The 23,989-nt window shown below is 44.9% G+C and overlaps 1 protein-coding gene, 1 long non-coding RNA gene and 1 pseudogene across 4 annotated transcripts; 1 reads left to right on the top strand and 2 right to left on the bottom strand.

The window, feature by feature from the left end:
• Positions 1 to 4,145: 4,145 nt before the first annotated feature.
• LOC109775533 (putative ripening-related protein 6) lies at positions 4,146 to 4,571 on the bottom strand. The gene has a single exon (XM_020334269.1). The coding sequence runs from the start codon at positions 4,569 to 4,571 to the stop codon at positions 4,146 to 4,148; it is 426 nt and encodes a 141-aa protein (XP_020189858.1).
• An 8,349-nt stretch (positions 4,572 to 12,920) lies between these two features.
• On the top strand, positions 12,921 to 17,671 carry LOC109775534 (uncharacterized). Of its 3 annotated transcripts, XR_006671593.2 has the most exons (6): positions 12,921 to 13,148; positions 13,222 to 13,830; positions 14,106 to 14,225; positions 14,310 to 14,472; positions 14,620 to 15,316; positions 15,968 to 17,671. It is a non-coding gene; the product is annotated as an uncharacterized lncRNA (long non-coding RNA). The 3 variants fall into 3 exon arrangements; XR_006671592.2 differs by having other exon boundaries at positions 14,310 to 14,466; positions 14,620 to 17,671; XR_006671591.2 differs by having other exon boundaries at positions 14,620 to 17,671.
• Positions 17,672 to 19,419: 1,748 nt separating this feature from the next.
• Positions 19,420 to 22,424, bottom strand: LOC120961844 (receptor-like protein EIX2; annotated as a pseudogene).
• Between the last annotated feature and the right edge of the window lie 1,565 nt (positions 22,425 to 23,989).

The following is a 23,989-nucleotide window of genomic DNA, read 5'->3' as shown; positions in this document are numbered from 1 at the left end:
TCATAGATTTCAGATTTTTATTTGTAATAGCTTGAAACGTGTGCTGTAGAAATGTCATTGACTGTGCAATCCTCAAATGTTAATGTCAATCAGCAGCAAGTAGTACTAAGTGGAATTTAACAAGATTTAGACTTAAGCAATTGTATCTATGTGGTTACTCTGAATGATGGTGAAACAGAGAAATACTGTAAGTAGGAGAGCTGACTGAAGAGAAATTAGCTAACCAGCAATTGCAAGGTGACGCCATGCCCTCCCGTTTCCTCCTCGAAATTCCGCGGTTCTGCCGCACCCGCCGGCCATGGATCTCTGCCCTTGCCGGCGGTTGGCAGCGCCGGGCCCCGCGCGGAGCTCCTCCCCGGCGTTGGGTTTGCCTCCTCGGGCTCGCGGCTCGCCCTTGCCTTTGTCGCGTGCGGCCACCGGTGGCGGTGGGTGGTTCACCGCCGTCGGGTAGCGCACACCCGCGGCCGTGATGGACCGACCTAGTTCGGCGTCTGGCGGGTCCAGCTTTCTAGATTTTTTTTCCCCTTCTTCTTGTTTTCCGGTTTGGGTTATGGGTGTACAGATGTACACCAAAAAAATTCTGCGAAAAAATGTTATACAAAGTGCCAAGTGGGTACTGTGACTAGCGTGTGTGCACAACGTTACCTAGTAGCCAATTAGGCAGCAGCCCAATTTTCCATACGATCTTCTGATTCTAACAATTCTTGCACTGAAAAAAACATGAATTTTAAAGATATTCATAGGTTGAAAAAAATGTTGAATAATTTTAATAAATGTAAAAAAACGCCCATGGGTGTTTTATTAAATGTTCAGAAGTTCTAACTCATTAAGTTTTCTGTAAAATTCACAAATTTTTGAATCATGGATTTTAAAATGGCGTTGTATGTATAAAAAATGTTCATGAAATGTTTAGAAAATGACATGAACTTTAGAATATGTTCACAAACTTTAGAAAAGTGTTTATGAAGTTTGAAAGCATTCATGGAGTTATGAAAATGTTCATGCACAATGCACTCTTTTCATCTAAACTTTTATGGTCGCCGTCGAGAGGGTAAAGGAATACAGAGATCACACAACCCATCGATAGGTGTTCTGATGCACTTTTAAATTTCTATTAGTCTGTTTCTAAATTTTTGAGCATAGAAGAACTCATAATATATGTTCACGTTGCCTCTTGGGAAAAGAGATTGTGTAAAACCGAAGAAAACTTCGCAAATAAAGAAACCAAAGAAAACTGCACCGTTCGTTTATAAAGATGAAACATGGGCAATGCTATGCGTCGGCCAGCCAATAATTTTAAAAGATCCACCGCCTCACGAGCCAATGGATTCAATGTGAGATGACCGTCATATTTAGCTACGAGCTTTGCAACATGGATGATGTTGTGCTCGGACATTTGCAACAGAGTTTATGTTACAGAACTTTTGCAACAAAGGTATTGTTGCAGATTTTTTTTCTTTTTGCAAAGGAGCTAATATTGCAGGATTTTTTATCTTCACCTTTAAATAGGGGTTATGAAAGAGAGTTTTGCAACATCAATGATGTTGCAGAAATCTTTCATGCAACAGGGAGGATGTTGCAAGAAAAAAAAATCACTGTTGGTCATTCGCCGCAAGCTCTCGTCAAACGGCGATGAGGAAGTAGTGATGCCACCCGTCCCCGCCATCGCACCGCTGCCGACGAGCGCCGAGCTCCGGTCAGGTTGCCTTTTTTTAGAGAAAAGGCATTGGCCGAGCCCGAGAAAAGGCTCGAACCTAGCCCGACTTTGAATTAACAAAGCCATCAACCGGCCAGGAGTACATAGGAATTACAAAACAGAGAAAAAAAGCAATGCAGAATAAGATACATAGTGCTGCGAGGAATGACTCAAAGGCTACAGATGGGGGGCAACGGTTTTTTTACCCACAAAAAAAAGATAGCCCCTTCTCTTTGCCGTTTGCCAGCAGATGGCAAAGAATCATTGCCGTCTGCCAGCAGACGGCAAAGAAATGACAGATGGCAAAGACCTTCTTTGCCGTCTGCTAGCAGACGGCAAAGAAGGTCTTTGGCAGACGGCAAAATCCTTGATTCCAGTAGTGAAAGACGCAAAGGAGTGTACCCTCTATCCTTGACGTCCACTCTTGCATCAAAGTTAATGCAAGAAAATTTATGTTTTCTGTTTCCCTCAAATAGAAAGACAATTAAACTCGAAACTTTGCAGATCAACATTACACGAGTACTATAACGTGAACAGTTTTGGATTTTTTTTAGTGCAAGATGTTATGTTATAATCCAAATTCAACTATAAAGATAAAGACTAACTTCTGACGAGCGAACGGAGCGAGGCCCGATCAGTATTGACTAAGGTCACCTGTATTATATATATATTCTTTGTAAGCCACCGCACGGGATGAGTTGGTCAGCTATAAATCCCCGGCGTTTGTAACCTCCCCCGATATAGTGAAGATTTGCTGGCTGGGACCCATTTTTTCCCTTCGTGTTGGAGGGGTTTTCCACGTAAAATTGTGTGTCTCCTGCTTGTTTTCGTTCTTGGTCGTTTGATTTGCCTGCCGTATCTCTAACACAACATACATTTTTAAAACCGATACAATTCATTCGGAATATGAAATTTGACAAATTTATAAAAAAATCAAAAATATTTTATTCAATGAATAACACTTGTGTATAGTCGATCTGCAAAGTTTTACTGAGGAGTTGTTTTAGCTTTATGCTTTCTCGCATCTGTGACACTTGTGGATAGCACAAATCTTGACACAAACTGAATGATCTAGATAGATGATACACTGGTACGGGGTGGGGGGGTGGGGAGGGTGTGTGCAAAACAACCTTTTCAGCTTTCTGCTCTTCCGTGTCTGTGATGTAAGTTTTGCTACATATACAGGGGATTGCAGGCCAAGGGGGGTTACAGGGTGGGAACGTGCAAACGTGGAGGTTTATAATTGGGATTAGGCGAGGAAGGGGTCCACCCCCGCAGATCATTTGATCGTGCAGTTTCCACTAAATTTGTAGCTGTGCATTTAATCTATAAAAAAGTTTAAAATGGTCAAGTATTTAAAAATTTAAATTTTAGATAATATTCACAAGTTATAAAAAGTGTTCGTGAATTAAAAATAACTGCAAATTTAGGAAAATGCAAATACTGATTATACAAATTTTATGAGCAAATAAAAGTGCATCCGTATGCTATCTTTACAACCAAAACACAATGGATGTTCATTAGCTTTTACATGTGCCCAATCATAAAAGTTTCAACCCAAGTAAATTGTGCCCACTCAGACAAGTTGTCCATGCCTCTCCCCTCATCACCCTGTCGCCGGCTCTTGCAGCCTCTGCCTCTGATACCTCTGTCGGCAAGCGCTTCAATATCTTTGCAAGGACAGCTTGCATGACCTTTGCCACATTGGGATCCAACTCGTCCATCTTGATGGTCAACATTTTGGTTTCCTCTAAAGCGGCCGCGAGCTCAAACCACCTCTCTTCGAGCTTGGTCTTCTTTTCGTCGAGCTTTGTCTTTTGATTTTCAAGGTTGATCTCTTTCTTCGCCGCCGCCATGAAGATGTCAAACCTCTCCACCTTCTTTTCCTCCTTGGTTCCATGGCGATTGACACATGCCTCCTCCTTATTGTCCAAGAAGCCCTCGAGCTTCTGCGTCATCCTGTCCACCGCCCCTTCTCTCAAACCTCTCCCGGATTTGCATTAGGTCTGCGGGAAATTGGAACCCGAACGTGTCTGCGAATGCTTGTGCCATCACATTGGGTGGTAAAAAAGATCCTGACACGTCGGCCCGGACGTTTGCAGGCATTTTAAGGCACGAGATGCCCTAGGTATGTAGTGCTCAAAGGGACAACGAGCTGAGACTGAGATCACCTTAATCTGAGCTACAACTTACACTGCTTAATGGTTACAAATAAGTAGATTACCCACATACACCATGCATACGAGCACGTAATTTATCACATTATTATTCAGCTACTTCTGCCTCTTAGACGGTCGGGCAAATAGTAAATAACGCTGACACATTAAGAGATTCATACATATCCCAGTTACAGACTTCAACCTGAAACTTGAAAGCAAATAACTCGATCCACCGTGATCACCAGCCGGAGCTGAAGGATCGACCGACACCATGCATGCATATGTTTGATTTAGGAGTCCAGGTCCGACCATTTGATGTCCACCTGGCCGAGGCTGGTGTCAAGATGGAAGTTCTTCCAGATATGGGACGAGGCGCCCACCTCGTTGTCGCAGCCGGCGCACTCATCAACTACCTTGGCGTCTATGCCGATATTGGAAGTGTCGACGATGCGGATCGTCCTGCCGCACCGTGCCCCGCCTGCGTACCACTCCGAGGACAGCGACACCACGAACTCATCGTCGCTGTGGTACTGGCCGTCACAAGACGCCGGCCCGCCGCCCCCCTCTCCTTCCTGGAAGCCGTTCACCGTCATCACCGCCGGAACGTTCTGCCGAAGCTCGAACTTACCTTCCGCGGGGTGCCTGGAAACGGCGCACGACACCTGCAGAAAAACTAGGATGCCGAAAATCACCGCGGCATTGGTCGTGCTCGCCATGGCAGCTGAGGCCGTGCTTGCGTTTATAAGCTAGCTAAGCCTGCTCTGTGCTCTTTGCTTTCTCAAGGCTGTTGGTTGGAACTAGTTTATATACGCTCCTGCTGCAGCCTGCAGACAACGCGAGGGGCAACAACACGAGGTGCATGCCGTCCTCGTGTGTCTCGTCTAAGAAATAAGAATCCCGTCAAAGGCCTGCAGACAAAGCAGCGCCTCACTCCTGATGTCACCAATTCTGTTCCTACGAAGGCTGTTACGTACAAATAGATCGATGAGTAAATCAAAAAATTGAATTGTAAGGGTTCCAAGCGGAAACCGCCACCTGCCACACTGAAAGTTAATTTTTATAAATCAATTCAAATTCAAACTTTTCTATAATTAACACAGACCATTTGAAGCCCCATGGTCAAATTCGAGTACTTTTTTAGTTGTTTTATTATTTTCTAAGCATTAACTGATTTACCAGCACTAAAAAGGTAAGAACACAATTTCTTTCAATATATCACTCAAACAAGCTCCGAAATTGACGAAAATTAGCATGCTGTCTTCATATGATCCATGTAGAGTGTGGTAAAAATTTAAAATCATTATGGCAAAACTTGGTGCACTTCATGTACAAATCAAACACTCTCGGACGTGGTGTAAGGGTTTCAAACGGAAACCCCACTTGCCACATTGAGTGTGGAAAAAAAAATCAAGGTCAACCAACAAAATAGCTTTCGATTCACATGCAAACTTGACACGTTCCCTCTAGAAACCTAATTTCATCCTCAGGGATGGTCCTGTTTGTAAGCAGTCTGCGCGAAAACTTTCACGAAACATTATCATGTTTTTTACCACAACCTCTAGGGGTCATGTCAATATGTCATGACACCATGCGAAGTTTCATGATTTTTGAGGGTTGATTGAATTTTTGAGAATTAGAATACTCTTACCACAGCACATAACATAAGAAATTACTTACTCGGTGACTCTCCCACTATTACCATTTTGTACATAACACAAGAAAATATTTACTCTGCGAGTCTGCGACTTTACCATGGTTGCCACGTAGTACATATAACCCAAGAAATTACTTACTATGTTAAGATGTTGGCTTAGCATTGCGTTCAAAGTATGAAGATCTGCCGCCGGAAGGACCGATGTATATCCGAGATACCAAAGCATCATGGTTGATGTTCATAGAGAGTAAAGAAGGGTGTCGTCTTGATCACCCATTGGGTACGACCTATTGTACCAGAATGGAGCCAGTGGCCACCATTAGCTCCATTTACATGGGCATGCACTGATAAAGAAATGAAGATAAGTCTCAAAACAATGGTTAACTCGCTCTGTCTAACCATTTGTTTGTGGATGCCTAAATATGCTCATTCTCAGTTTAGTGGGAGATAACTTGAACAAAGAGCCTCAAACCGAACTATTAAATACAGGATCTCTATTTGACAATAGTGCAGATGACATTGGCTGCAGTTTGAAAACGTCCACAAAGTATGTTTGAGCAACTTGCAATGATTTATATAGATGCGAGAGGGGTATGAAATGGTAGTACCTTTTCAATTTGTCGAAAACAACCCGTACACATGAGAAGCAAGCCGAACGAGGTAGCCCTTCAATGAAGTTCGGAGTTACCATTTCCCATGCTTGCGTAGGCAGCGGCAATGGCTGCATGAATCCTAGATATTTGGCATGCTCATGGACCCATCAGCAGATTCACATTGCTAGTCATTGTGTGTGTTAGAAGGGAGAGAGGGATTTGGTGGAATTGTGGATGTATTGCTTGAGACTCGTCGGCATATATATAGGAGTACAATCATCTACTTGGAGTACAAGACAAGCCAAAACAAATCCTAGTCTATCTCGTCTTTCCTAATAAACATTATACTCAACATCCCCCCGCAGTCACAACGGTAGCGACGCAGACGGTGAGACTGGAGTAGAATTTGAAGGCAAGCCGACTGACCCCCCCCCCCCCCCCACACACACACAGTCGTAACGGTCGATGCATCGCAGAGTCGTGGCTGGAGTGAAAACCGACGAGGTTGCTCAAGCAGGCGGTAGCCCTTTGTGCCGTTGTCGAGGTAGCCGAGAGCGTGGGTGGTGGAGCCGTGGTCGAGGTAGCCATGCGAAGAATGCTGTGGTCGATGTCGAGTCGGGGTGGCCGGTGTCGAGGAAGTCGCCGTGGAGCCGCGGGCGCAAGGTGGCGCCGAGTTAGTCATGGGCGTAGTGGTGTCGATAGTGGTGCGCCGGGAAGAAGATGTTGTTGACGACGCGTCGCGGCGGGTTTGCCAAGCCCGGAGACACGTCATGGACGAAGGCACGCACCGGTGTTGCTAGTACCGGGCATGCGTAGACGGACGAAGACAAAGTTGACGAAGCGCCGCACCAAGCTTGTCAGCCCGGGGACACGTCGTGGACGAAGGCACGCAACGGTGTTGCCAGCACCGGGCATGCGTAGACTGGGACCTGCACGAGCTGTACGCCATGTCGAAGAAGTCGGAGAGGCCAGCAGAGAAGGACTCGACGACGGTTGCGGCGCCAATCGGCACAGGGCCAATGTCGCCCGCGGTTGTCGGAGTAGATGAAGCGGTCGGGGGTAGATGACGGCGACGCTGGCGATGGGCTGGTGCTGGACGAAGATGAAGGGGGTGGACGGGCGGCTGCGGCGGCTACAGGGATAGCTGCGGCGGCCGAAGAGGAGCGGCGGCGGCGGCGGCGATGCTCGAAGTAGGCGAAGAACCCTGACAGCGTGACGAAGACCGGCGCGGACGGTGGCGTTCACGTGCCAAGGGAGATGGCGCAGCGCATACCACGGGATGTCGACGCGCGGGGACGGCGAACTAGACCGCGGGCCGCGGCGCTAGGGCCCGAAGGGGCGACACAGCGGCGGCAGGCGGGTCGGGCCGACGGCAGGAAGACCTCGGGGCGGCGGCGGGGACCGCAGGCTGCGACGCTGCGGCCCGAAGGGGCGACGCAATGGCGGTTCGCGAGTCGTTGCAGCCGCGGGACGGCCTTAGGACGGCGGCGTGGACCGCGTGCCACGCTCGCTACGGCTGAATGGGGCGACGCAGCGGCGGCGCGAGGGTCGGTGCAGCCATGGGATGGCCTGGAGCGGATGGCCTCGGGCTGGGGGAGACTGCGGGCCGCGACACTACGACCCGAAGGAGAGACGCAGCGGTGACGCGGGTCGGTGCAGCCGAGAAAAGAACCACGGGGCGGCGGCGCAGCGGCAGCCCGTTGCTCGATCGATGGAGGGACGCGCTGAACTCGGAGACGATCTTCACGGGACCTGCGGAGGCGCGCGTAACCGGCGGGTCAGGTCGGTCGCGCGATGTAGATGAGGCGGATCGCGGAGGCGAGAGGGTGATCAATCCGATCGCGCGTGAGGTCGGGGACGCCGCTCGGTGGAGGCGTGGTGGCGGCGGAGTCCGAGATGAAGCCGGCGACGGCGGGCGGCAGGGCGGCTACGATTGGCCGCCGCATGGCGTGAGGCCACCGGGTCGGGGTGATGCAGGAGTTCCGGTCGGAGCAGGGCGGCGATGGCGTAGATCGACGGGCGGGCCGCCGGATCGGGGCGACCAGCGGGCAGACGCGCGAGACCGCCGGGTCGATGAAGAAGCCGGTCGATCACGCCGATGTTGGAGTAGAGGCGCACGGGGTCGACGGGGGCGGTGGGCGACGCAAACCGATCAAGAATAGATCGGAAAACCGAAAAGAAACCGCGCGATCAAGATGACCGGCGGGAAAGAGAAAACCCCAGATCAAGGATCGGGAAAAAGACTCTCTAGGGCAGCCGATCAAAACAACCGGCGAACGAATCCTAGGTACGGGCGGCGCAGCCCCCGACGGCGGTCATGGAGGCCGACCGCCCCGGGGGCGGCGCGCAGAGCGGAAGCGACGGGTGGTGGCTAGTGTTGGATCGGTTAGACTGATACCATGTTATAAAGGAGAGAGGGATTTAGTGGACTTGTGAATGTATTGCTTGAGCCTCGTGGGCATATATATAAAAGTATAATCATCTACTTGGAGTACAAGACAAGCCAGAACAAATCCTAGTCTATCTCGTCTTTCCTAATAAACATTATACTCAACAGTGTGGAACTAGTGTATTAGTGGTGTGCCTTTTATCTAACACGCCACTAATAATGTATACCACGCCTCATTTACTAGTGGTGAGATACCCTAAGAAAAACTGGTGATGGAGTCTTAGCCAGCACCTTATGAGTAGAAGGCACTAGTAGAAAAGGGGGCTTTTGTCCCGGTTGGTAAGGGCTTTAGTCCCGGTTTTTGAACCGGGACTAAAGGGTCGTTACTAATGCCTCACCCCTTTAGTCCCGGTTCTCACACGAACCGGGACTAAAGGCCGTCCACATGGACGCAGCCTGGAGCTCCACCTTTAGTCACGGTTGGTGTTACCAACCGGGACTAAAGGAAATTTTATGATATTTTTTTTTTGAAAAAAAATTTTGCGAATTTTTTTTTAATTTTTTTTTTCAAATTTCTGAATTATTTTAACCTCTAATCTCTAATCACCACTCCTCATCACTGCTCAATTTATCCTCTAATCTCTAATCACCCCTCATCATTCCAAATCATCTAACTTTCCGGACGGTCACCCATCCTCTCACTACTCCAGCCTGAGCACGCTTAACTTACGGGTTCTATTCTCCCTCGTTTCCAAGTCTGCACTTGTTGTTTTCCTGACAATAGTAAGATGTCAATTCTATTAACCCTCAGAAATTTAGCTTGAGCATGAAGTGACACATTTCACTGTTTGAGTTTGAAACTATTGTTTTAAAAAACAATAATAATTATTTAGTAACACTAATATTTCTGGAATAATTAGTTTGACCATTGTTTGACCACAGTTTGACCACAGTTTGACCAGATTTGACCAAAATTCAAAAAAACTAAAATAATTATTTAGTAAAACTAATATTCTAGAATAATTAGTTTGACCATTGTTTGACCACAATTTGAATTTTTTTGAATTTTTTTGCCTCTCCAGATCTTAAAAGCCCCGTATCTTTTTTCTGTTAGGTTTTTGAGGATTTTGAAAATGTTTAACAAGTTCCCCCGGTTAAATTCGGATGTAACTTTTTGAGTAGATGATTTTTCATATAAAAAACTTTTTCATCCGAGTTCGTATGCAAAAGTTATGCCCATTTTAAGAAATTCCAGAGAGATTTTGCAAATAAAGTCGAAATTCATATTTTTTGACATCTCCATCATTTTCTTTTGTTTTTTCTAAAACTGAAAAGGTGGTCCACGGTGGGGGGGGTGTAGAGTTTGATGGGCCCTTTAGTACCGGTTCGTGCCATGAAGCGGTACTAATGCCTCAAAGCCCATTAGTACCGGTTGGTGGCACCAACCGGGACTAATGGGCATCGCACCCTTTAGTCCCGGTTCGTGGCACCAACCGGGACTAAAGGGCCCAGGTGAACCGGGACTAATGCCTTAGCCGCACGAACCGGGACCAATGCTCACATTAGTCCCGGTTCGTGACTGAACCGGGACTAATGTGAATATTGCCCTGTGATGAAAGCCCTGTTTTGTACTAGTGAGGATAGCAATAGCGTGGCAGCAGATTATACATCACTGCTATTTTGACCAGATATTAGTGGTGTATTACTACTTTATTAGTGTGGGACACCACTAATAACTTCTACAGTTAATTACAGTTTTAGGACACAAACTTGCAGTGGGGGTACAATTTCATACAAGAACTTGCAAAACGACTCAAATTAGCCCCTAAACTTGCTCTGTGAGAACAAATTGATACAATTTAGTCTGAAACTTTCCATATTGGACAGGAGGCACGCACCGGCCAGTCCGATATTATGCATAGAGAGCTGGTAGTAGAAAACTTAAAAGCGACCCCTGAGGTTACGCAAAATATTACATTTGGACTACAACAGCACAAACCCTTTCGTCTGTTCGGGTTCGCCTGCCTGTTCGTTTCTCATCGGCCGCTCTGGCTGTTCGTTTCTCGTCCGCGACGAGCGACGGTGCTGCCTGGTTGGTCGCCACCAACGAGATCGTCGCTTGATGGAGCCACGTCCCCGGGGCATTGGCGAGTTTCCACCTGATTATGGTATGCACACTCCTGCTATGTTGGATGGTCCCCTATTTCGGACCTCTTATGGCTAGGGTTTTGATCGTGTTTGTTCAGAGGTATTCGTTCTTGATTGGCCCACTTAAACTAAAAACAGAAAATTAAAGACAAAAACTAAAAATTAATTTTAACAAAAACTCTAAACACAAAGATTAGGAATACTAAACTCCTCCCCGACAATGGCTCTAGGAAAAGGATTTGATATCTACTTTTTATTGATCCGGTATTGGAACAGAAAAAAGTATCCTGCACATATTTCCCCAGAGGTGACCCTGGGTTATCGAACCCACGAGAGGAAGATTCCCTTGAAGCGATGGTCTCTAGCAAGCTTTCATCAAAGTGTCAAATCCAGCTATTGACCAGATCAACAAGCAAATAGTGATTCAAACACTTATAATAAAAAGAAGTATGGGTATGAGGTCTTATGCTTACAACCTTGTATTTGTGATGGGATCAAATATGATATTAGTTTCTGTGCTGCACTCGTCGAGATGTGCTTGCTACGGATCGAAGCGGAAATACCTTCGGTCAAACACGATCAAAACCCTAGACCATCCAACATAGCAGAAGGAGTGTGCATACCATAATCCGGCGGAAACTCACCAATGCCCAAGGGACGTGGGTCCATCAAGCGACGATCCCGTCGGTGGCGACCAACTAGGCAGCACCGTCGCTCATCGCGGACGAGAAACGAACAGCCGAAGCGGCCGATGAGAAACGAACAGGCAGGCGAACACGAACAGACGAAGGGGTTTGTGTTGGGCTTCCAGTGCAAATGTAATATTTTGCATAACCTCAGGGGTCGTTTTAAAGTTTTCTACTACCAGCTCTCTCTGAGGACCGCGGTTTCACTTATTGCTATACTTGGGAGTGTTTCTGCACAATATCAGACTTACCGGCGCGTGCCTCCTGTCCGACGTGGCAGGTTTCAGACTAAATTGCATCAATTTGTTCTCGTAGAGCAAGTTTAGGGGTTAATTTGAGTCGTTTTGCAAGTTCTTGTATGAAATTGTACCCCCGCTGAAAGTTTGTGTACTAAAACTGTAATTAACTCTAACTTCTATCTAAAGGTTTATAAAAGTTTCAATACTAGTGTTTTAAATCGATGCACGATAGATCTAGGGATTAGTTAATCTAGTAAATCAGTGACAGACTCAGACTCAATCTGTGGCCAAACCAGGTCAGGTCGCATCATCTCCCAAGCGCGATTTCATTTTCATACATTGTACAGTCAACTAGATAGAGAATTGGCCTATGGCAATACAAAACATGGAGCGGCTGTTCAGGCGACCCAAGTTTTTTTTGTCACACATCACTTCCTCTCTAGCTATTACAACAAGTAGCTAATAGCTAGGTTCAACACCATTTTTTTTTAATCCGGGAATCAGCAAGAAGGGGATCATGGAATAGAACCAGGGGACAAGAAGAATTACAGAGCCAAGGCAAACGACTGTAACCTCTATCCTCCCCGTCCATTCTTGCATAAAAGTTAATGGAAGAAAACCTCTCTTGTTTTCCACAATTAAAAAAACTTTGTTATGTTTCCGTTGAGCAATTAACGGAAAGAGGATGTCTGGTTGAAAAAAAAAAGAATATTTAAGCTTGAAACTTTGCAGATCAACATCACACAAGTACTATCATGTGCAGAGAAGTTTCGGATTTTTTAACGCAACATTAATTTTTATAAACGATACAATTCATTCAGAATTTGAAATTTGACAAATTCATCTTTCATAAAAAATTCAGAAATATTTTATACAATGAGTGACCCTTGTGTATAGTTGATCTGCAAATTTTAACTGAGGAGTTGTTTCAGTTTTCTGCTTTTCAGTGTCTGTGACATTTGTGGATAGCACGAATCTTGACACAAACTGAATGATCTCACTCCTAATGTCTCAGTTGGTAGTCTCCGTCGGTTAATTTTCGTCCCACCTACCGTGGTTTTTTTCCATCCTTCCTCCCACCTCACAGTTCAAAAAAACCAAACCAAAACCACGTCCACGTAGTTCTCTCGCATGCCTCAACCAAAAAAACCAGCGAAAAAAAAACCTACGAAAAAAACCCTACGAAAAAGTCGACGACTCGAGCGAGGCCTCCATATCCCTTCGCCGCTGCCTGGCGCCGCCAGCCCCAAACCTCCTCGCTGGCTCCCGGCGCCGCCCGCCCCCATCTCCTCCCCGATCCCGGCGTCAACCCGCCCCCACCTTCTCCCTCACTCCCGGTGCCGCCCCCGCCCCCACCTTCTCCCTCACTCCATAGCCCGCGCCCGCGTTCTTCCTCCCCCATCTCGTCTCATCTCCGGTCGCTGCAGAGCAGCCCCGTTTCGCACCGCCACCATGGTTGGCCTGCAGCGAGCAGCAGAGGACCTAGCCGCCGCGTCCGACCTCAACCGCCGCCCGAAACCCTAGCCCCTCCTTCCAACGGCAGGTCAAGCCAGCAGGATCCCCTCCAAGAACAGCATTTGATGCGTGAGTGCATCCCCTTCTCTTCTTCTTCTTCTTCTTCTCGATTTGATGTGTGCGTGCGTGCTGTTGTGTGCAGGCCCGACTCATCTCTGCTTGTGCACAACAAGGAAGGCCATGGAGACGCTGCTCCCTATGTTCAGCGCGTGGACGGACGATGCAGCGTTGGGGATGACTCATGGCTGCCTCCGTTTGTGCGGGTGACTCATGGCCACCCCCTCTCTCAACCCCCAGATCCGACTCCCTCCTCCACTTCTTCTGGTTTGGTTATCTCCGCATCTGCTCTGATTCGGGCGTGTGTGCAGTTTGCTACGATCTAGCGATGGGGATGCAAGGAGAAGCTGCTACAAGCTGCTGCGTCCAGTTACACTTTTTCCATCATCCACTGCGGCCTTGCTGTTCTATTCCTATCACTAACATTTTCATGATCCCTCACACAACATGATTTCCAGTACAGTAGTCTCAGTGTGTTGAGCTGAAATGTTGAATGATGAATGCAGACAGTATTGCAACATGCATCTTTTTGAACATGCAGGAAAAGTGTACAAGGACAATGTCAGAAGTGCATATACCATGTGACGCTAGAATTATTGCATCCGAGTTATGGGAGAGAAATTGATGTCTGGACTCTGGAGTGCCGGAGTGATCTTGTATATTCTTTTATGTGGTTCACTGCCTTTCTGGGTAGGTAAGTATTCATACATCTTCAGGATACATCTTTAGTTTACCAGCGTAAACAGTGTGCACCACAGGGCTAAATCTTGCAATTAGAAACTATACTGGTGGTTCAAGTTGATTTTGTATCAGGCCGTCGTGGACAATATTTGAAACTGCAAGGGATATTATTCATATACTACAGTATAGGCCCTAGGTAGTACACCATCTGGGATCATGGATGAGGAGTTCTGCATTTGTATAGATTATATATGTCATTTACGATAAACAATGCTTGTTTGTGTGCAGAACATATGTGGCTCAAAGAAGGTGATGTATTAGACAGACCTATCGATGGCGGAGTCCTATTAAGATTTAAGAATGAAGCAATTCAAGGCGATGAGCAAGCTAACACAACTAGCTCTTAAGGTGAATTATCATTGACAAAGATAATTGCTATTTTGTCTCAATGTACTAAAGCTGACGCCGCTGCTTCTTTCATTTAATCTCAAGATAATTGCAAAGAAACTATCACCTGAGGAAATCAAGGGCCCAAAACATATGTCAATTACATGGACACGGTTGAAGAACCGTCACAGTTGAGGAACTGAAGGCTGGTTTAAGAAAGTTAAGTTAAAAGATTAATGAAGCAGAGGTTTAGAAGCTTATGGTAGTAGTAAGATCATTGTTTCTTCACTCTTCGCCATAAGTTAGGTACTCTCTCTGTAAACAAATATAAGAGCATTTAGATTGCGATCTAAATGCTCTTATATTTCTTTACAGAGGAAGTAATGAAGATTTCACTGACCATGCTATGATTCAGGTTGTGTAGGCAAGAGTGGCAGCATAGATTACACTGAATTCCTGACTGCCACGATGAATATACATAAGCTGGAAAAGGAGGATGATTTGCGGCAACAGTGCAAACCATGGCGCTAAATGTGTGCTGACAGCGCACCAGGGAGCTGCTGGCTGGCAGAGATTTCTCACGGAAGCAACACATATGACATATCTTTGATTCCTATGGCAATTCTCTCGCACTTGTTCTATGAAACGTGTGGTAGTTCTCTTCTCTGCATGTGGCGTGGTGGAGTTGTGGAGAAGGGAAGTGGAGGCGAGGTGACGGTTCTCTGAATTTAGCTATGACCCTTCCTCTCTCTGTTGTTTACATCTTGATCTGACATGTTACTATATATGCATCCATGCTGTCAAAATCTATGGTGTGCACCGCCACCGCATAAACAAATGAGTGGTCCACTATGGTGAGTATAGATGCTTAATCTGAGGGCCCACCTTATTTTCGATTGGGCGGGGTAGGTGGAGAGGGTGCTTAATCTGAGGGCCCACCTCGACCTCACATGGAGATCGCTTCTATATACTTGAGTTCTGTCATGGCCACATATAATCACATAATATCATCTCTCAGAATGTCCCCTGTTCGTCATGGATTGCACATCTTGGTCATATGCACCATTTGTCTTGCGCATCAAAGTCTAGGAGGTCGACTCGATGACCAAAAGGTAAACATTCATGCATCAAATTAATTTTCCACCAAGTTGTCGAAGATTGTCATTTACTATTTTCCGCTGAATATCCAAAAATATGTAAAAATAATAATTTTATTTTTGCAATTTTCAGTGCATCCTGGATTTAATTTTTTATAACATAGTACAATCGAAGTCGCTCACATACACGAGCATAACACTAACTCTCATATCTCAATTATTTGCCATGTACGGTTAAAACCATACGCGCTCTCTTATTCGCTTGAAGGGAATTTTTAGTGTTCCATCCATGCTCTTGAGCTCCTCGGATGCTTGTTATCCATTGTCCTGTAATTTCGTCAGTACCAAATTATTTGCAGTTTTCTGTGCATTCTGAAAATAGAAAAAGCGAATATTATGGGGTGGTAGCCACAATGGACGTCTGGGGACACCATATTGATTGTAATCAAATCACAGCAGCGGCAATTTGGATCACAAACGGTGATTCCGATCAACGCAATGGAATCATGTTTGGATGGGTGGTACTGAATGAAATCTCTTTTTATCCGCAAAAAAAGGAAGAGAATGAAATCTCTTTTGTTGGTCTCCGGACTTGCCTAATTTTGTATGTACTTTACATATTTTGCCTATTTGGTTTTCTAATTATGAACTTCTGTGCATTTGTAGGTTTCGCCATCTCACTTCAACGACTCAAACACTTATCTTTTCACCGCTTGGACAATATGTTCGTCTAACTTCTATTTCAAGAGCGATATGTTCCTTCTACTTCATCTTGTGCAATAGCTTACATGAGCTTAATTGCCCATCTTGCATCAGATGTAGTATTTTGACTTGCAAACACTCTAGCCTCTAATTAAACAACGATAATCAAACTGCAGAGATATACTCTTCAAAATACAGGATAACTATTATATGAATGGGCCTGTTATAGGGATTACAAATGCTACAATCTGTCTGCAGTTTTACAAGTAGATATGTGGAACGGTACATGTATTTGTGTTTCCTACCATGTTTGGTGCCATTCACTGATCCCTTTGGCTTACTGAGAAATTACTGGAACACTTCCATCTATGTGAATTAGTTCAACTAGAGAAATTAGGCTCTTTCAGATCTAGGTACTTAATATCATGCATCAAGTGGTCGAATCAAGCATGTTGTCAACAGTAGAGTGGTGCCGGTTCTTTGGTTGATAAGATTGTTACTGTCCTAAATAAATACTGAAGTTCAGTACTAGCTCCAATGTGAGTAGTTGAATTACTGATAATGGAGGTAATTCAGTGGTTAGCTAAAAATGATAAGGATTTGATGCATTCACTCCCCCATCTCATGACGAGGGAGAAGAGTAGGGAACACATATGTATCTCATGGCTCCCGATTTCATACAAATTGATGCATTCTCTTTTGTAACCTGAATGCTAGAGAAAATTCACAACAAGGTTTTCTATTAGATAAAAAAATCACAACAAGGTTGAAGTATCATGCAAAATGGTGGCTGATTTTTTCATCTCACAGTTCATACTTTTGATAATATTTTGCAAGAGTGTGGTGGTTGTACGTGTAATCCTTGAGTTTCCTTATTTATATTTTGCAAATTAATTAACATTATGCCATTTCACCATGTTCGTCAAAAAGCGAATTTTGGATTTACACTATCTGTTCAATAGTTCAATGTCAGTCAGGAGATAAAATGATGCATTCCCCTTTTATGTAGCAATCAGCAGCGTGCTCGTAGCAACACACATGCATTGTGACATGTTGCTCGTAGCAACACATATGCATTGCACTCATCTGCTTTTTCAGTTGTAAATAAATTACTTGTCCTGTTCCCTCCTGTCTATATATGAACAAGGTTTTATAAATTATGTATTTGAATATTTACAGATCAACATAACGGATCATTCCTTTTCGGTTGTAAATAAATTACATGGCCAACTGCCTCCGGTCTATATGTGAAAAGGTTTCATAACTTCTTTATTTGAATATTATGATAAAAGATAATGTCTACTGACATTTCTTTCAAAATAGAAGTACTTTTGTTGGTTTGTTACATGGCGGATGGGATCATTCACCAACACGCTCAACCCGAAGATGCGTCCCGCGCTGAAGAGAATGAGTGTTCCTACATTTTAGACAGTGTCCATATCGCAGAGATTGTAGCAACATGCAAATCTTGGGCGAGGTGTCCCTTTCATGGTCATATTGTATTTAGCATGCTACTAGGGTTCCGGAACAAGCATCAAAATGTTTTTGTTGTACCCAGTAACTAGATTATCATTAGTAACAGTAGAATCTTACATAATATTTGTATTGCCAAATGTATTCCTTGTTTGTTGTGGTGCTTAATAAAAGAGATAAATGCCACATTGGTAATGTGAACTTGCTGTTAATTCACAAATTTACTTGATGTGCACGAAGTACATGAATTTAAACTCCTTATTTTCCTATGAGATAAGAATGTAGTATCCTTTTGGATGAAGGCTAATATTGTGTTGGGCTGTTGGCGTGCCCCTTGAAAGCCATGCTATACACCAGTCTTACCTGAAATAATAGAAGAAGTATAGGGTAGCTACATGTATGTGGAGATCCTAGGAAAATGAGGAAAGAAATTTAAAGAGTTTCTTAGCATATGTTGTATCCTAAGACAAAATTCTTGGTTGCTCCTAGACCACTGTCAGCAAAGTCGAAGACCGAGACATTTCCCAGGTTTATCTGCAACTTAGTTCTTTTTTTTCAACACTTCATTGATAGCTCCGGGTATGGTTATCGTCATGTGTTGTCCATTATGGCGGCAAAGTGATGGCAACACTGTATGATACAACGTGACAATGGCTCAGTACACATCGGATCTGCCTTCTTGGCTCGGGGGCACCACGGGCGGCGCACACCTCCTCCCCCTTGATATCGGCACGAACACGAGGGAGGGGATCAAGGCGGCGTGCGGGGTAGTTGGCCCCACGGGCGACGCACACCTCCTCCCCCTTGATATCGGCATGAACACGAGGGAGGGGATCAAGGCGGAGTGCGGGATAGTTGGCGGGGGACTCCTCCTTGGTGGTCCATGGGAATTACGATGTGAAGGAGAGAGGACGCTAAAGCGAAGGTGAGGTTGGCGTCATTTCGGTTTTAAAGGAGAGGGCTCCAATGAAAAATGTCCCTCTACGGTGGAAACCGAGCTGGAAGGGAAGAGCCCGGCAGGAAAAGGGAAGGGTGCGTTGTGGGGTGGTTTTTTTTGTGTTGGACCGTCATAGGGAAACCGAGCTGGAGGGGGAGGGTCCGGACAAACACATTTCTCCCTCACATATGGTCTGGATTTGGAGGAGCCCGGACTGTCCAGATGGTTGAGCATGGTGGGCGCCCGTTTGATGTCCATACATGCTTGGATGTATGAGGAGCATTGAGCTTGATTTGGAGACGAACTTAATCACTTGTTTGATTCATTTATGTGAATTGTAGCCCGTAGCAACGCACGGGCCATCTACTAGTCATTAAAATATTCAATTTTTTTTCATCCTATGAATATTTATAAAAATTCATTATTTTTTTCGCGAAACATTTTTTAAAATCAGAAGATCGTCTGGAAAAATGGGCTCCTGCCTAATTAGCTAGGTAACGTTGTGCACGCACGGCTAGTCCTTGTGTCATACAATACCCACTATGGAGGGTTTTCTATCCGTACCATGTTTACATGGACTGAATGCGAATATCAGGAACCCCCCGATGCTTGCTGATTGCCTGCCTGAGCGCGGCTTCGATACTCTCCAGGTCCCAGTTAACATTTGAGGATTGGGCAGTCAAGGACATTTCCACTGCACACCTTTCAATCTACAAATAAAAACATGAAACCTATGAAACAAACGACGCTCCAACTCCAACTCAGATAAAGACCGGACACAGTTCTACAAATCATCGCGCGCATTGTACTCGTACCCTTCAGAAAGCAAGGGAATAATGTCACATAGTACAAGATTTTATGAACTGAAGTTTCGCAGGGTTTTCTACAACCGGTTTAGTCCAGATGACAAACCCGTCCTGCAACAAAGGAAAATTAACTCGTCGTAACCACAGGAGAATGTTGAAATTATTCAGAGAAAGACCCTGATGATGATTACAACCCACAAGAACAGTAAAGTCTTGCATCTATCAGAATAGCGAAATAATATTGAAGTCTTACATTTACCACAATAGTTCAGCAGTAGTAAAGTCATAAATGTGTCAAAAGAACTAGACGTCTTCATCTTTATTTAGAGGGTACCAACAAGGCACACGATATAACATATGCTGCTGAAGATCTTCCACACCCTGGGAGCTCTCATTCAGTGGGTTGCAGCATATACACTGCATCCTTCAGAATAATTGCTTATTCTGCATCCGTGTTCTTTGTGAAGCTTTCCCACTTCACAACCACAAATACATAGACTTGATCATACACCCTGTCGAAGAGCCGGAAATAAGCAATTCTCCATGTCCTCTTGAACAACAGTGCACAAAACACCATCCAGAGACCCACCACAAATCCCAGCACAAGCCCAAAGTAAAAGTTCAGTGGGTCAAATTCTTTCTTGCTGCTTTTGAGATCGTCATGGATGGAAGGTTCATTTCCTGAACAATTCTTGTGGACAGGAGGCCCACAAAGTCCACTGTTGCCGATGTACATAAGTGACTGATTTTCAGCACTGAGGGTGTCAAGTTGGGGGCCAGAGGGTATCCTGCCAGACAAACTGTTGTAGGACAGGTCCAGGTAGCTCAGAGATGTCAGATTTGTCAAGCTCGATGGGATTTCACCATAAAGTTTATTCTGAGAGAGGTCGAGTGATTCTAATGACTGCATGGCGCCAATCATGTTTGGAATTTCTCCACTCAACTGGTTTGATGATAAATTCAAATTTACTAGTGCATCAAGTGAAGTGATGTCTGTAGGAATTTCACCAGTCAAGGAGTTGTATGATAAATCAATCCCCACAAAATATGCAAGTGTCATATGATATATAAGATGCTGTCCTTTTGTATTTACTGACAATGTTTGTCCTAATTCTTGAGGTGCAATTCCGGTCGCATATTCTTTGAAAACATATAGAATAGGGCCATCCATATCTATGTCCTCTTGTAATGTTCTCATAAATGTTAGGTTCGACAGATGACAAGGTATTGCACCAAAGAACCTATTGTCTGATAGATCCAAGTATTGAAGATGCCCAAGCTTTGTTACGTCGACTGGAATACTATCAGAAAATTTGTTGTGGCTTAGTATGAGAAAACGCAAATTGGCCAGCTTCCCTATCCATGTAGGTAATCTTCCAGAGAAGTTGTTCCATGACAGATCCAAGAACTTTAGATTTGTATTATTCTGCAAAAATGCTGGGATTTTTCCTGATAAACTGTTGTTGCTGAGTATAAGATATTTTATATTGTGGATGTCAGGACATTGAGGAATTTTACCCTCCAAAATATTGTTCGACAAATCCAGATACTCTAGTTGTTCCAATTTGCAAACAGATTCTGGAATGTAGCCACCAGTATTATTTGACTGCATACACAATACTTTAAGTCCTGGGGCTACAAGGTTTGATGGTATTGTTCCTGAAAATGTATTGTTGGAGATGTCTAATAGGGTGATATTTATTGGCAAAGTAGGTATTGGTCCAGTAAGCCGGTTCGAACTGAGATGGAGTTCTTCAAAAGCCATGCTATCCATATGTGCTGGCAAGCTTCCATTTATTTGGTTGTTAGAGATGTCCAGATGTGTGACATTTGAAAATGCGGACCAAAACCAATCTGGAAACTCGCCCTTCAAACCGTTGCTTGAAATGTTAAGTTGAGTGGTTTTCAGCTGCTGAAGCCAAGGTGGAAACAGAGGACCCATCTGGCAAGATCCAAATGATGCAGACTCCAAGGTAAAGGGAGCACGCCAATCTGAATTCAGTACCATCTTCAAATTGTTGTAAGACAAGTCTATTTGCTTTAAACTTGTTAGATTTGCAAAGTGTTCTCCTGTGATCACACCAGTAAAGCTATTGTTCCTCAGGTCCAGAGAAATCAGATTAATAAGAGAACCCATTTCAGTGGGTACACTTCCATTGAGATGATTGCTGGAGAGGTCCAAAGAAGTCAAATACGTCAATTTCCCAATCTCGGCTGGTATACTTCCTGTGAGGTGATTGTCACCGAGGTCAATGGAGGTTAGACATGTCAAATTCCCAAGCTGTAGGGGTATAGATCCAGTAATTTCGTTGCCCTGGAGTTCAAGAGCAGTTAAATACCTCAAATTCCCAAGCTCGTCTGGTATACTTCCAGTGAAGTGATTGCTGCTGAGATCAAGGGAGGTTAGACATGTCAAATTCCCAAGCTGTGGTGGTATAGGTCCAGCAAGGCTGTTTCCAGAGAGGCTTAGTGTGCGCAAACTGGTGAAGTCACCAAGAAAGTTTGGCAGAGTTCCAGTGAAAGTGTTGCTACTTAAATCCAACTCCTGCAAATTTTTCCATGTGCATTGCGGCCAACTCTCCATCAGCACTTCTATCTCTCCACTTATCTCATTACCATCGAGGTCAATGATTTCCAAACTACAAAGATTCTTAAGAAGCTTTCCTATCATCATCATGTCGGGGTTCCAATTATAGGAAACATCAAGGACTTGAAGGGACGTCATGTTTCCTAGTGTGTCAGGGAACTGGCCGAATAGTGAGTTATGCCCAAGAGCGAGGTACTTGAGGCTTATCGCTTTCCAAAACCAGCCAGATCCAAGTGAGTGCTCAAAGTAATTCAGGGAGAGGTCAAGCTTCTCAAGTTTTGTGAGATTAAGGTGTGGAAGTGATTGGTTTGCACTATGAAGAGAACAGAGGGAAAGATCAATAACCCTCAGAGATGGAATCCTATTCAGGGTATGAGGCCAGTCACCTATCCCTTCTAGTGTTATTCCCCTCATTCTAAGGAACTTCAGGAAAGACAACTTTGTTAACCAGGTGATATCCGTTGAGTACATATCTGAATCTGAAAATTCACCAGTTTGGCCAAGGTCAAGATACTGCAACTTAGACAGATTACCAAGCTGAGAAGGCACTGTACCGGTAAATGGTATGCCAGAGAGGTTAAGGTATCTCAAGTTCCCCATGAAGCCCAGTAAATGAGGAATTTGGCTATTTGGCCCAAGTAAACAGTTCATGCTGAGGTCGAGGTGCTTTAGACGCTTCAAGGAAAGCAGAGAGGGACTTATCTTGCCGAACAAAGCACTGGCACCAGCACATGTATCATAGTAGCCATAGGCATCGAGCGTCACATTCGGATTTCGAAGGTGAAGCTTGATGACATGGCCTGTTCGGTTGCTGCAACTGACGCCTCTCCACCGGCAGCACTCATGTCCTTGCCACGAGGCAAGGAGGTTGGTGTTGTTGCTTGTAATGCCCTCTTTGAAGGAGAGCAAGGCAGCCCTCTCGACCGGGATGCAGCCGGCGCCATGAGCATGCTGGGGCTGTAGTGAACCAGTTGTGAAGAATGGAAAGATGCTTATGCTGATGAGAGTGAGCAAGAGACTGGTTGTTCGACACATGCTGGATGAACGAGCCTGTCTAGCTGGGGAAGCAAAGCAGAGTATGTTACAGGCTCGGGTAGTATTTAGCTATTGTGCCAGAGCTATGCTGCCATGGTTGACCGATGGAGTCTACGGTCAAAGTTGTCGTCCTTGGGTGCTCCATGGAGATCCCATTCAATCAACTCTGGCGGCCACTGACTAGTTGCTTGACTGCAACCCCAAGGTACTGTCAACGTCACTCAGTTCTGTTGTATATGCGCCGTGCACTCTGGAGCAGGGCTGGGAACTATTCCAAATCTGACCAAATTCTTTTTTTTTGCATTACTTTTGTTGAAACCCTCTAGTGTTTTGAACTTCAAACAATATTCAAGAGCAAAAGGGGAAGTAGCACAAAATAATGTACTTTAGCCAGTAAAGGCTACCTGGTCGGATTTTGAACCCTGCTCTTCATCTCAAACAGAAGAAATGAATGTTGGTAGAAGAAGGCAGTGGTTTGCTGAATTGTATGCCGGATTCTGGATTGTATGCAACAGTTATGCAACTGTAGTGAGTGCTGGAACATTGCTGCTTGTTAATTTCTCTTAGAATACATGTTTGCTGAATTATTCTTGTGCCAATTTGGATATGACCATCGTTTTGTTTGCTTTTGCAGTACATGGCAAATGTTTGTATGAAGTGATCGATGGGCGCAGGAGCGCAAGGTATTAGGCGACAGGGCTCAGCTCTTTCTGACGATAGGTTAATTTTCTTATTTCGCTAAGTAGAGCGCTCATGCTGTTCATATCGTCGCTCAAGGAGGCGATTTCCTTCTTCATGTCTTTGGACAGCTTGTACTCCTTCTCGAGCAGGTCCCGAGCTTGGGCAGGAGCGTTGGCATCGCTCCTGTTGTGGCGCTCGCCACCACGGCCTCCATCGGGGGCAGGGCAGGATTGATCATTGACTGACCAAATGGAGTGTATGAGGTTTCAGCAGGAAGATGAGTCGTCAAGTGGTATGCTCCCACCTTTTTTTGAGAGAGAAGGGCTCCTTGATAGATCGTGCGTATCCGATTTTTCTTTTATACTTATGAACATCTCGTTTTCTTGAATGCTTACTAGTAATTCCACTAGCAAGAAAGTATAGACCTTGCTATAGGGAGAACAAAGTCACCAACTTTCTTTTATACT

Source organism: Aegilops tauschii, chromosome 3 (genome assembly GCF_002575655.3).
Source record: "Aegilops tauschii subsp. strangulata cultivar AL8/78 chromosome 3, Aet v6.0, whole genome shotgun sequence".
Taxonomy (NCBI): Eukaryota; Viridiplantae; Streptophyta; class Magnoliopsida; order Poales; family Poaceae; genus Aegilops; species Aegilops tauschii.
This window is presented reverse-complemented; position numbering and strand designations above follow the sequence as displayed.

Excerpts from the sequence above, each read along its gene's own strand:
- LOC109775533 (XM_020334269.1), bottom strand. The coding sequence starts at position 4,571 with ATGGCGAGCACGACCAATGCCGCGGTGATTTTCGGCATCCTAGTTTTT.